General features: G+C 40.0%; 1 protein-coding gene across 13 annotated transcripts in view; it reads left to right on the top strand.

Moving 5' to 3' along the window:
* DENND5A (DENN domain containing 5A) overlaps positions 1-13,424 on the top strand; it is a 70,870-nt gene that overhangs the window by 25,691 nt on the left and 31,755 nt on the right. For all 13 annotated transcript variants that reach the window (XR_008748734.1, XM_055813640.1, XM_055813639.1 and 10 more), the window contains 2 exons: positions 2,495-2,682; positions 11,977-12,294. Coding sequence is in view for 12 of the 13 variants with exons in the window: in XM_055813640.1 (XP_055669615.1) it covers positions 2,495-2,682; positions 11,977-12,294 (506 nt within the window). In the remaining variant the exon portion in view is untranslated. The remainder of the gene's footprint in view (positions 1-2,494; positions 2,683-11,976; positions 12,295-13,424) is intronic.

Here is a 13,424-nt window from a genome sequence, read left to right as displayed (position 1 = left end):
GTACGGCACAAGGCCAAAAGACTGTGGCATTTGCACCAGAAAAAGCATATTCCAGTTTCCAAAGCAAGAGCAAGACCACTACTGAAGTGCTTCGTCCCTCTTTCAAATTTGTTGTTGTTGTTGTTATTTTTAAGTCTTATGGAATGCTTTGGTATGAGAAGTGTGTGCTGCTCGCTTCTTTTTTAAAATGAAAGTAACTCCGTACCCTCTCAGCATAGGTGTAACTTAAGAAAACATGTAAGTTATTTTGGTTTATGTTTTCAGGCTTCTTGCCCTTGGCCTTGTCTTTTGCCAGCAGCTCCTGGCTTGCATAAAGCCTGCAGAATGTAGTCATTGTTCCTTGTGTGCTGTGACCGTGTGGGCCAAATAGTTGGGAATGGCCGAAGCTGTGTGGATATCCAGGATCAGAGAGCTGCATTTGCAGATAACTCATTTGCAGGAGGTAGCTGCTGAGTGGATAGAAATTCTGAATTATTGATGTTACTTTGTAATTAATTTGAAAGGCTAATACTAAAGTTAGCTTAATGGCAGAGGGAGAAGCTCTATTTGAGTTAGCCAGCAGTGTTAGACAGGGGAGGTGTTGTGTAGTAGGAAAACACTGTTTCTATTCTGAGACTTGTTCTTTCAAATAAACAAGCTGAGTGCAAACCAGCTGGAATGTTTGTATATCTATAGCTGCATTTAAAGTTCCTTTTAAAGCTGAAGAAAATAGGGTATGGAATGGATTCTTCTTCCCAAAGCTTATCATTAATTCATCAGTTCTTTGCAGTCAGGTTGTGATTAAAGGTGCAAACCAGTAAGTAGTTGTGTAGGCAGAAACTGGTATCCAGGCAGAATAGGTGGAGTGATGCTGGTGATGTTGGTTAATTGTTCCCTAATGTGTTTCAGTCAGAGTAAGCGTTTAGTAAAAATTTTAAACTGCTTAAGCTATTCTTTCTTGTTTTGTTTGGAAGGCTTCAGTCATGGTAGATCTGTTGTGGGGCAGTGACAGGTAGCTCTGTGCAGTAACCTTTTCCACCACCAGAGCTTGGTCTCAAAAGAAAAATCAAAAGCCTAGATTGCAGAATTAGGACTGGTGTTAGCAAAACCTGTGCTGAGTTCCACTTAGGTTGTGGGACTATTTGCAGACCCCAAACTCCACAACTAAATTTTGTTTGAAGATAGATCATGAATGCCAGGAACTTAATTTCTTGGCTCCTGTCTTTTGCTGTCTGCAGGTTTTGAGTGGAGGATGGCTAAAGGATAGAATTAAAGCCATAACCTTAGGAAATACACAGTTAAGCTTAATTTTTTTCCAGAACATTTGTTTAGAACAGATGTTACTCCTGCAGTTTTCATTTGCACTCCGCGACAGTGTGCAACAGCTTCAGAAACCTCAGCACCTGAACCTGTGCATTCAAGTGTCTTTTCCAGTTTCATACTCTCTGTAGTTTTATGAACGTGTTAGGAGACATGCATACCCCACACCCCAACACACATATGAAGGATACAGATACTTTTTTTTTCCCTTCCTCCTACTTGCCCCCTCCCCCTCCCTTTCCTAGCTGGAATTGGATATTGTTGCTGAGTAGTGAAAAAGGCATCCTATGCTTCTAATTTGTACTGTATTTATAGCTTGATGGAAGGTAGGAATTGTTTTGTCTTGTTTTATACTTAGTCCAGCCTGACAGCTCGAAAGGAATCAGCGGTTGTGTTAGACCACATGCCCCGAGTTCATCTGGTGTTGCCTCTTCCTTTACAGTGCATAGATCGGAAAAAATGTTTAAAGATGGTTCCGTAGTACAAAAGAGGAGGGTGAGGTGTTGGCCCAGCATACTGCAGCGTTAACTGCTCCATCCACCAGCTGTGGAGTGAAAAGACCTTTTGGTGTGCGTGTGGCACAGGTGCATTTAGCACTGCTGTTGAATTCTAGGAGATGAGTTGTTGGTACATTGAACTGAGGCTTTGCTCGCACTTTGTGAAGGATAAATGAAGCTGATGCTTCTTATTTGTTACACAGTTATTTTGGTCGCGCTGTTGGGTTGGCTACTATACAGCATGCTTTATAGACATTTAAATGCTCTTTTGAAAAATGTTTATCTGAGACATACCAGATGCCTTGGGTTTCATCCAAGGCTTCCACAGAAAGCCGTAAGCACAGGGAAGAGAAATTATTTCCGATGTGTTTCTTAACTGATGACAGTACTGCTTCCATACTCAAACCGGTGTTCCTGGTAACTCTGCTATAGGTAGCAAAGGTGACTTAATGGATGCTGAGACTCAATTTGCTCATTTCCATATGACTTGTAAAATGACCTACTTTGCGTTGAGCTCTTTTTGTTGTTTCAGCAAAATGTGCTTGGGTGTACAAGTCTGGGCTTTCATTAACATGCCGCTCAGCTAGTAGTGGGTTTTGTGGTTTCTGTTTTAAAGCAAGCTCTCATGTCTTTAACTTAAATCTCTTCATTTACTTAAAAATGGTTGTGAAAGAATTTTTTTTCTTGATCTTTTTCAGATTATCAGAGACTGATGACTGTGGCAGAGACCATCACAGCACTAATGTTTCCGTTTCAGTGGCAGCATGTGTATGTTCCTATCCTTCCAGCATCCCTCCTTCATTTTCTAGATGCTCCTGTCCCTTACCTCATGGGCTTGCACTCTAACGGGCTGGATGACAGGTCTAAGCTGGAACTTCCTCAAGAGGTGAGAGGAGCTCGTCTTGACTGTTTAAATATTGTACATGACTATGAGGGAAGGGAGGAATGAGCCAAAACACTACTGCTAACTGTAACAGCTGTTATGAAGTTCTTGCTGGCTCTGGTTTGGGATAATGCTTACTTTATTTTTTGGAGATGCTGGAGAAAGTCTGGTGAAATAGATAGATAAATCCCTGTTTTGAAAATTGCGTGCTTTGATTAAACTAATTTTACAGGTGTTGATGTGGTGGGATTACAGAAATGATATTTTTGTGCTGCAAAACTTATCCCTAGCCCTGTAGTGCTAGGAAACGCAGGCAAACGCAGCATGAACCCCCAGCTGTGGCAAAAGGCTGTGCAGCAGCTTCCATGTGGTGCCAGGGAGCGAACCTCGACTGGCTCCAGCGCTGTACCGTGCTGGTTCTTGGCTGCGCGGCGTTAGGCTGGCTTTCCCTGCGCTGCATTTCTGAGTTGGTTTGCACAGACTCAGCCTGTCAGGTGCCTGCACCAAAACTATTTCAGACTTTTTCTTCTAGAATGCATCCTTCAGTCTGCAGCAAAATGTCAACGTATACTTGAGCAGACTGGTGCTAATTGGGATAGTGCCCGGGAAGCCCTCCCTTGTGGTGAGGCTCTGTTAGCACCAGGCGCTGCATAAAGGAGATGCAGGTGGTCTGTAAGGGTTCTGCAACTCATACATGGGGCAGGGGCTACGTTCAAACTGTTTAGAGGTTGTTTTTATGTTCTTTATCCCACTGTTAAAATATTCTTTTTAGGGTTGTGGCTAGTTGTGAGGATAAGGGGAACAAGGGTAGTTGAGCCCTACCTGAGGTAGCAAAGGGAAGGTCAGCGGGAGCCACTGAGCACGTGTGGGAAGTGTGGCTGGTGTCTGCCTGGCTCGTGAGGCTGTTGCATCCGTCGCCCTGGAATGGTTTATTTGCTGTTGTATATAGCAAACGCTGAGTGTTAGTGTGGTCTGGCTGGCTGCTGTCAGGAAGCCGGACCCCTCTATCAGGTAACCCTGTGGGAAGCGAGTGCTTGCAGAGTCACTAGCTGCAGAACAACACAGCTCTGGCCCCCTGCTAGAGTCTGCTTACTTGTAGGTGTAATTTTGTTGCGGAGGGAGGGAGTAAACTGTGGGAAACGCCCTACTTGCAGGCGCTGGTAGGATTCTCTAATCTCTGCCGTTTTCTCTGGTTGTTGTCTTTCTTCTATTATCATTTACATTACTGAGGAAGCGGAAGTGTGACAGGCAGAGGACTTTGTGGTGGTGGGTTTTATTTTTTTTATCAAGCAGTGCTGCAACATAGCTTGATACAAAAAAAAAAAATATCTTAAAAAAGCTGCGTGAAATTAAAGACAAGATATTTTTGTGAACCTCCAGTCTGGTCACCATACCAACATTGCTCTTTTTCTCAAATCCATATGCTGATAGTTCTCGTTTGTTTTTCCTGGCAAGTTCAAAGGAAAACTTCTCTTCAAACTGTGGGGTTTTTTTTCTATGTCTGTTTTTTTCTATGAAAACTCAAGTATTTAATCTCTTGATTTCTTTCTTCCTTTTTTCTTTCTTTTTACACTGGCATAATTAATAACAGAGTAGTCTGTGTTCTTGCCATGAAAACAGTCTGTTGCTTTGTTTTACTACATCTTTACAAAATTTTGGTTGTACTGACAGGCCTAATTGATATGGTTAGTATACTTTTTAGAGGGAGTAGCTGGTGAGGTAAAATCCATATGTGGATGTGCATGTTATTATGCACCATGGGTTTTTTCACTGTTGTGAAGTGACTGTCCTCCTTTTGTAAATCATTTTGAAATCACTATAATACTTCCAACTAAATAAACATATTTTAATTTCAAATAGGTATTTCAATTGTTTAAAAGGTAAATTATTTTGAAGAGCTTTATCAGCTTACTTTTGGAGGTTTAAAGTAAGGCAGTTGATTTATTTTTAGACTTTTAAAATGAAATTAAATTAGTAATAAAAAATCATCTGGCATCTCAGTTTATGTTTTGTTTTAGAGATAGCCTTTTATGAAGCTGGAGGAGTAGATTTTTTTGATAGTATCGTAGAGATCAGAATTGTCTGGGAGGGCAGGGAGAGAGGACACACAGGATTAAGATAGCAGGAGTGGTGTTCCCCTGGGATGGAATTTGCTGCAGGTCTTAACCTTGTCCTTCTGAAGGTTCAGCTTTTCTCTTTCGTAGCTGAAGAGTGTGCTCTTAAAAATTGGTACAGCGTGAGTAAGACTTAAACTGACAAATCCCCTTGGTAGTCAACGCTAGCTAAGGTTTCTTGTGAACTGGTGAAGTCCTTAGCACTATAGGCTGGGAATGTATCTATGACATAGAAATGGAGTTGAACGTGTGCTGGAGACTTCAAAGATGACTAAGAAGTTATCCTGTACCAATAGATTTGCTTATCTGAGAGGCGAATTAGACTGGGAAGATCAGGAGCTCACTGTTGTTGAGATTTTCATTGTAGAGAGTTTACTTTAAAACAAAAAAACAAAACAAACCCCTGCCTCCCCAAAACCTGCTGTTGCAACAAGATGTAAATGGGTCATTTTCCAATGTAAAGCAGAGTTAAAGTGCATACTGGTCTCACTAAGTGAAACTATTGGTCAGTATCAGTATTTCTGATACTAATAATTTACTCAGCTCTAATGTATTTTGCACTGCAGATTACAGGTGCATCTTGAAGCTACTTCGCTTTATGATTAGGCTTTCAGATACCCTTCACTTAGAGAGCCAGAGAAGCTCTACAGTTAATTCCTGACATAGAAGCTGACAAGGAACATGCATAAAATGGGTTGTTCTAGAGCAGCGGAAGAGGGCATGTGGATTCTATTGGTTGTACTTCAGTAAAGACAGATTTATCATCAGTAACAAAAGAGATATTAATATTTAACATTGTTTTATCTCTAAAGTTTGGAAAGTATGTGATCCTTTATGAAATCATCAGGCTTAGATGAGGAACTTAATTTCCAAGGCCTGCGTCTAGGCTTCTGATTCATAGACGCGGCAAGTATCATAATTTTCCTCACCTACTGCAAATGGTGTATGAAGAGCTGTTCTATGTTCTTATTTATTACAAGTTCTGCAAAAAAAGTCTTTTTTGTTGTCTTGAAACTGCATAAACTGCGGTCTGTGTTGCTAATCTATTTGCAGGGATTCACGGGACAGTGGCTGTTAAAGAAAGCAATATCTAGTTTGGACAAGGGCCGCAGAAGTGAGCTTTGATGGAAAGCCTAGTTAGTGCTTCTCAGTTGAAGGGCACTGTGGAAGAACATAACACTGCTATCTAGCGTAGCATTCGATGCATCCGTGTCACTGTAGGCTTCTTGATTGTGGTTTTATAATGAAGTTTTTAAAATACTAATTTGTTTTGCTCATAATGTTTTAGGTTAATATATGTGGAAATATTATCTGTCCTGACTTGGTCAGGTTTGGTTTAAGTCTTGCACACGTATACTATAAGGCTTGTTTTGGTTTACCTGTAGTGGCAGCCTCCCATATTTTGGTCACGTCTAGTGCTTTTAAGGGAATGCTTTACCATGGGAACGTGGAAGTCCAGCTGTATCCTTGAAGTTGATGCTTTGTCAGAAGATGATTAAATCCTCAGCGTTAGTACAAAATTTGAGTTTAGACTATCCCTTGGGTACTTCAGAAAAAAGTGCCTGATGGGGAATTCATTGAAGTTCACCAATGACTTGAAGATCTGATTCTCTGTGGCCCATTAAAATTGTAGCGAAGGCGTACTGTAGGGTTGGGCGAGTTTCTGGTACGTGTCAGTGATACGGTGCACTTGAAGTTAAGCTTGTTCCTACACGTATTGCTGCTTTGCTTAGGGCTCTTTCTGTATGCATGAGCATCCTTGTGGTTTCACTGATAGCTGCATAAGAGGCTTGTAAGGAACCCAGAGAGAAAGGGAGGGACATGGGCGAAGTGATGCTAGAATAAGGTGCTGCAGAGATCAGCGGGGAAGGGAAGAACATGTAGCCGTTTCAGATGTTGCTGGTAGAACTGTGGTTTCTTTATCGGTAAAATTGATCAGAAAAAGTGGTTAAACTAGCTTTCTTGCAGATCATAAACATAGCAAGTACTAACATAAGATTGTTTTTTGATGTGTTTTTGAATTTCCTTTTAAAGACACTTTTGCAGTGCTATAGCCATGCATTTTTAAAAGCAAGTTAATCTGGGCAGTTTCATGATACTGGATTTGCATGTGCATCTTGCCACTGTAATGCAGGAGAATGGTGGAAATAGTAATTATTTTGAGTGGAAATTAGGAAGATTGAGTCTTTCAGCACTGGTTAAATCAAACAAAATTATTATCTTGTTAAAAAAAGCTTGTTTTTAATGGCTATCCCAAGGGTCTTGGGCAATAGCTTTTTCTTTTAGAAAAGCTGGAAGATTTTAAAAGCTAAAATCCAGTTCTCCACTAGTACAAGATGGATACATGCTCTCAGTATTTTTATTTCAACCATTAAAAAGATTAAATGCTAAATGTTAACAAATTCTGCAGGCTTCTATTTTTGTATGTTGTTTTAGAAGATAAGAAAGATCTCTTGAAAAGCCCTTTTTCCTCTTGATGCCAACACATTTAGATCAGACTGACCAAGATAATTATTTTGAAAGATAATCACTGCTTTGTATGCATTCTCAGGCTATCTGCTGGTGTGATAGATCCTTAGTAATACCCCAGATTTATTGACAGAGTTCATGTTTTATGTTTTCCTGTGTTTCAGTGTTAAACAGCCACTTGAGTTAAATTTATGTTTCTGAAAGCTGCAGCAGTAAGTTGTTCTCAGTCACAGATTCTGGGTTGGTACAAAGAACAGCAGTGCTGAGAATAAATGCAAAAGCTCACCATTTGCTTACAGGAATGGCACGGGAGCATCCTTTAGAATTTAAGACCACTGTAAACACACTTTCCACAAGCTAGCTGTGTGTGTATCGATTTGCATGTCAATGTTTTCTGCACGTTAAGTGAAGTGGGTGGTTATTTGTAAGGTTGAAACCTAATGCACAAAGGTGCTACGTGCTGTAGAAATGCTGTAGATGAATGCTTTTTGATTTTTCCAATGCTGTATTCAAGCAGAAGCCTTAACTCAGAGCTGTGTTTCAATCTAACTGTCTAGGAGGGGATGTGAAAACCTGTATGGGACATATACTTTGAGCACCTGGGTTGCACGGAGAATTCAAGTAGTGGTGATTGTGCTATCAGAACTGACTGTTCTAAATAGCTGTAGACATCTATTTGCATACCATGTAATTATATATTAATATTTTAAATAAAGCATATTTTCTTTTTAGGCTGTCAGTACGTTGGGGAGCTTACTCGTTATTAGTGAACCTTAGTTCCTCCTTAGATGTCCTTTTGGCAGAACCTAAATAATTTCCTTCAGTATTTTTGAACAGAGCTGAAAGGAAGGATGTGGGCTTGTTGCAGGCCTGGCTAGATCAGTGTGTGGGTTTGGCCCTTATTGTGCTTGAGGTCAAACTAAAGAATTGCAATTGTCCTCTGGCTTCGCAAGTGGCGGGTGTAGTCCAGACCCCACTGAGCCAGTGGGAGGTTGTGACATTGACCTCGGGGGACCAGGCTTTGGCATCAGATACGTGAATGTTGACTTGCTTGCATTCACATTCCTGAGGTTTGTAAGACTTTCACCTGGACACGCTGTTATTTGCAATGATAAAAGTTTATGGGAAAAACAAGTTTTTAAATTAGGATGCGACATCCTTGTTCCGTAGTGTAGTGTCTCAGGAGGACATTTTGTTGTGTGTCCTCTTGTGACAATCTGTCATTGAAGTGGTGTGTAACTATCCGAGGCTTTCTTTTGGTCAGAAAACTGGTACCTCAGCAACAAATACAAGCATATTTGACTGTTCTAGAGACCTGAAATACCAAGCAGCTAACTTAAGGATTCTCTTTCAATTATGTCTTTACTGACACATGTTGCTAAGTATCTAGTCTTTATATCATGTTAATTTTGTATGTGTAAAGTGATGATCAGTATATCCGTGGAGGCTTACGTACAGAGCGGTGAACTATTCATAGCTCACTCAACTGCGCTGCTTCCAGAAACAAAATAACTAAAACTTTGTGGTCAGAGAACTCATCTGTTTTTCTGCTTTGTGTACTTGCCCAGTTCCTAGCATGCAGAATGCTTTGGATGGCTATGATTGAAGAAAAAAATGTGCCATTTAATTTCTCTTGCTTTTTAAGGGAGAGGCCCCCTCTGTCCTTACTGGTACTCTGTTCTGTTGGATATGTATAGTGTAGCAGCATTGTGAGACTTACTGTTTTGGTGTCTGTTACTGATGGTTTATTTACTTAGGATTTAATTTTTACAGAAAAATGTAGTTTTGGTACCTCTTGAGGGCATGTGAAGGGAGGTGTCTTTGCCATTTCTGTTCCTTGGGGAACATGGCCCTTTCAGAAGTGCTTATGTAGTTTGTGAGTGTGACCTCAGTCTCCCTAAGAGAGTTGAAGTCATCTGCTGAATCTCCTTTGCTGGTGCTGCTCTAGGTAGTCCTCTGTTTTAGGGGTTATTAACCAGGCACTGAATAATTGTAGAGTGTCCCCAGAAATATTCTTTACACTCTTTAGAGTATTGCTGCACACTAACCTTTTTTTTTTTTTTTTTTCTTCTTTTTTTAATGCTCTTATATAGGGCAAATTCTGGGAAGTGTCATAGTAAGTTGCATGATAAGCAATCATCATTAGTGGCTGAGAAGTTTAAACTATGTCTGTTGCTCTTAAAGAGAAACCCTGCAGAAGGGGTATTTTATTGATTGGAAGAATTAGGCAGATGAGCCTAGATACTTTTAAGCAATTTCAGCAAGCATTATGGCTTTTTCTTCGTTGGCAAGGGGTTTATTTTCAGTTGAGGACTAGAATCTCTATATTGGTAAAGTTAACCTTTGGTTAGTTTTTGGCCAAGTGCTTTTTAGGTACAGCCAAGCTTAACGAAGAGCGATGTTTTCTGCAGAATCTGTGCTAAGATAATACAAAACAGAAGGCAAGTTGAATGACATCAATTTAAAGAGAGTTTTGAAAAGAAGTAATACAATTAAATTGTTTGAAGAGTCTGTTAATGAGTCTGTCTTCCTGTTTCACAGACAGCTTGTGACGAATTAAATATTTTTTGTTTTTCCCTCAGCACCAATTGGTAGTCATTGTGCCTAGGTTCAAGGCTTGATTTCTCTCATATCTTGAAGTCCTTACAGCGTTCCTGATAAATATTAGCTGACTTGAATCCTGATCATCACAGAACCGTGTGTACTGTAGGAATGTTGAAGTTCCTAAATTTAGGTACTTGCTTGAAACGTGAGAGTTCTTGTGTCCATACTGTCCCTTTGTGCCAAATGCTTCTTTGAGGGAGAAGTGGATGCGCTCTGCCTGCATCCCCAGCCTGCTGCAGGCACTCGCACCGCCCGCTGTGTTTGAGAAATGCTGGTACTGGGGAAATCTGAACACCACCAACCTGTCTTATTTTAAAAATAAAAACTTCCTCTAAGGTGCACCAGAAGCTGTTTCAGAATAAAGGTCTTCGTTCTATTTATTGACCTTGGGTCCTTTTGTAAGACCTAATTCAATTTGGGATTGAATTTACAGTAAAGGATCTATACAAGAGCTGCTAAACTGTTTTATATGTGTTCCTTTGAGCCTAAGAAATCAATCCCAGTACTAAAATGCTAAAACATCAAAAAATGGAGAACTGTAGTTCTTCTGCTTACCTTTGTAACTATGGGTAACATTGTAGCAGAGCATAAATTGGACTTTTTCATGCAAAGTGCTGTGCAAATATAGTGTAGTATGTCCAGTGGAGTTCTGCTTTAAGAATGACGGTGTTTTTTAAAATTTTAATGTTGAAGTTCAAGAAATCAAACACAGCAGATACTTGTGTTTTAAGGAGAATTGACATCTCAGCTCTGTTCAGTAGAAATGCCAAGAGCGCTAATTCTGTCACAAGTATGAAATGATTGTCTTCACAACAGTTTACTTAAATGAAGGGATCTTGTCAGGTACAGCTTAACCTAGCCTACCCATGATCAATCCCACAGCAAAATCCTATTGGAAGTACTTTGTGCTTACTGATGCTTTGCTGTTTGTGTACATTGCTCTGATTTCTGGGATCATCCGTCATTCATTCAGTGTGAGGTTAATTTCTTCCAATTCAGTTGTGAGAGTGCTTCCTTCTGCACTTATTGAATCGTAAGAAATAACTGGAGATCTCCTAGCTTTCATGACTTGGTATGTATTTTTGCTGCAAAGGTATAGTGAGACTTGAGTTCAGGTGTCTCCTAAAATAATGCAGTGAAGCTAGGTCAAAACTACACCGTAATCTGGGTGAAGGGGTTTGGTATAGGGAAGGCTAAACAGGAAAAGTGACAATCCATATTTATTCTGCAGTGAAGAAAACCTGAAATGCTTCTCCCGAAAAGCAGTGTTTCTTCTTTATACATAACTTACCATGCAGATTCCACATAATGAACAGGGTTCTTGCTGTGATGTATGTAATATCATGAAAATGTTTGATACAGATTTTGCAGTGCAGAAGCCAAAAGGGGAACCCCTCCCTCACCAACTACAGGGTGAGAAAAATGCTTGAAAGATGCTTAGCTTCTTTTGATGTTGCTGTGGAAGCCACATAGGTGTTTTTTTCTTTGGGGTGTTTTTTTTTTCCCTTGGTCTTTATTGATGGTAAATGAGATAGCGGTTGATACAGGAAAAGAGAATTGAAACTAGCTCAATTCATTTTTCCATTTGGAAACAAATTTCTAAACTCATTGAAGGAATTGCCTTAGTTCTCAAATTGCTTACAAAAAAGAGAAGATAACTTTATTGCAGCTTCTGCAATATCAGTGTACCTTGGAATTCACCACATCTCTTAGAGTGGACTGATAATCCAGGCAGTGGGCAGTCACCTGTTTACATATGCATGTGTTTAAAATAGTATTGCAAATATCCTGTAGTTAAAATCTAGCTGTTCATCTATGAAAAAATTCACATACCTGTACCTAGTATGTGCTACAATCTCTTTCGTACCTGGTAAGCAACTTTAAAACGAGTCTTCTTTCCTAAAGAAAGACCTGAAGATGTAGGGCTGTGCTGCTTTCTTCAACACTGACTAGCCAGTTGGGTTATGGCTGGGGCAAGTCTGTTTTAGAAAATAACCAAATGCAAGTGTATTTGAATCTTTTAATAAGCACAAACCCCAAAGATGAATAAAGATGTGACCTTTGCATTTAGTGATATTGTAACAGTATCCTGTTCTAAATTAAATCCCAGGCTAACCTGTGCTTTGTGGATGTAGACAACCATTTCATTGAGCTGCCAGAAGATTTACCCCAGTTCCCAAATAAACTTGAGTTCATTCAGGAAATTTCAGAGATACTAATGGCTTTTGGAATCCCACCCGAGGGAAACCTTCACTGCAGTGAAAGTGCCTCCAAGATGAAGAGCCTCAGAGCATGTGACCTGGTTTCTGATAAAAGAAATGGGAACATAGCAGGTTCACCTTTGAATTCCTATGAGCTGCTAAAGGAAAATGAGACTATTGCAAGACTCCAAGCACTTGTTAAAAGAACAGGTGTGAGTCTGGAAAAGGTAAGTTTTGAAATTATCTGCGTTCTCTCTGGCCCTGCAGTAGTAGTTGGTCTGAAGTCAAGGTCCAAAGACGCCGTTTGTCTGGCTTCACTAGGGAGAACTGTATGTTAACACGTTCACAACCTTGTGAACATCTCTAGAGACAAGGGCAAGCTTGGGTGAGAGAGGGCCCACAGCATTTAGTGAGACCTTTGGCTATCCTCCAGTTTCTTTGCCATGATAACTTGTTTTGAAATACACCTTGCCTTGTATATTCTTGGGTTTAAGACTTATTCTAAATTTACACCAATTTCTTATGTTTTACATAGCTAAAACTGACATCCAGATAATTGTGAAGTTGGAATCCAGTCTTGGTTTCTACAGCTATCTTTTTTCATATTTTTTTTCATCTTTTTTTTTTTATCATTGTGTGTAGAATATCTGTAATTTTGCTTGTGTATATAATGTGCTTGCCATAGGGATATTGTGATGCTTTTTTCTGGTTGATGTTGTAAAAATGCATTAGTGTCTGATTCCCAGTGAGTGAATATGCACAGCTCGTGGTGACTCTGGTTGGATTTTTTGGGTGATCAGAATTGGGAAAAAAAAGTTTTGGCCCTTTTTGCATAAAAGGTATCACTTGAAAGACTGCTGTGGGGTTTTTTTGGGCCTTTGGGGAATGGAGATAAGATTTTCTCAGCAAAGGTTTTATTTCTTCCATGTTTAAATTATCATGACTGGTTCTTCATTGCTGGGTCTGATTCCTACCCATGTGACTGTAAGTTGGGCTACAGGTGGGACCTGAACAGAGGCAGAAATTGTGACCTACAGTAGGGTGGGGAGGGAGCTCTGGGGGGGTACAGGAAGAAGCATTTGGTTACTGGACAGGATTAGATGCTCAAATCAGCTGTGTTCCTCTTCTCAGATTTTTCTTTTGCATTGTCGTCTTCTTGTTCAGGAGAAAATTGGTAAGAAGCATTTGGTTTTTTGCTGAGTGGATTGGGAAGTGATGGGAAAAGTATGGTGCTTCTTAATTTCTTGTAAGTTTTTGCACATTCAGGCCCTAATCTACTCTGTACTCTCTTCCGTAGTAGTTGAAGTCTCATTTTACTAGCTTTTTTTGTGATGATAGGCATGTATAGGTTATAACT

Source organism: Falco peregrinus, chromosome 9 (genome assembly GCF_023634155.1).
Source record: "Falco peregrinus isolate bFalPer1 chromosome 9, bFalPer1.pri, whole genome shotgun sequence".
Taxonomy (NCBI): Eukaryota; Metazoa; Chordata; class Aves; order Falconiformes; family Falconidae; genus Falco; species Falco peregrinus.
This window is presented reverse-complemented; position numbering and strand designations above follow the sequence as displayed.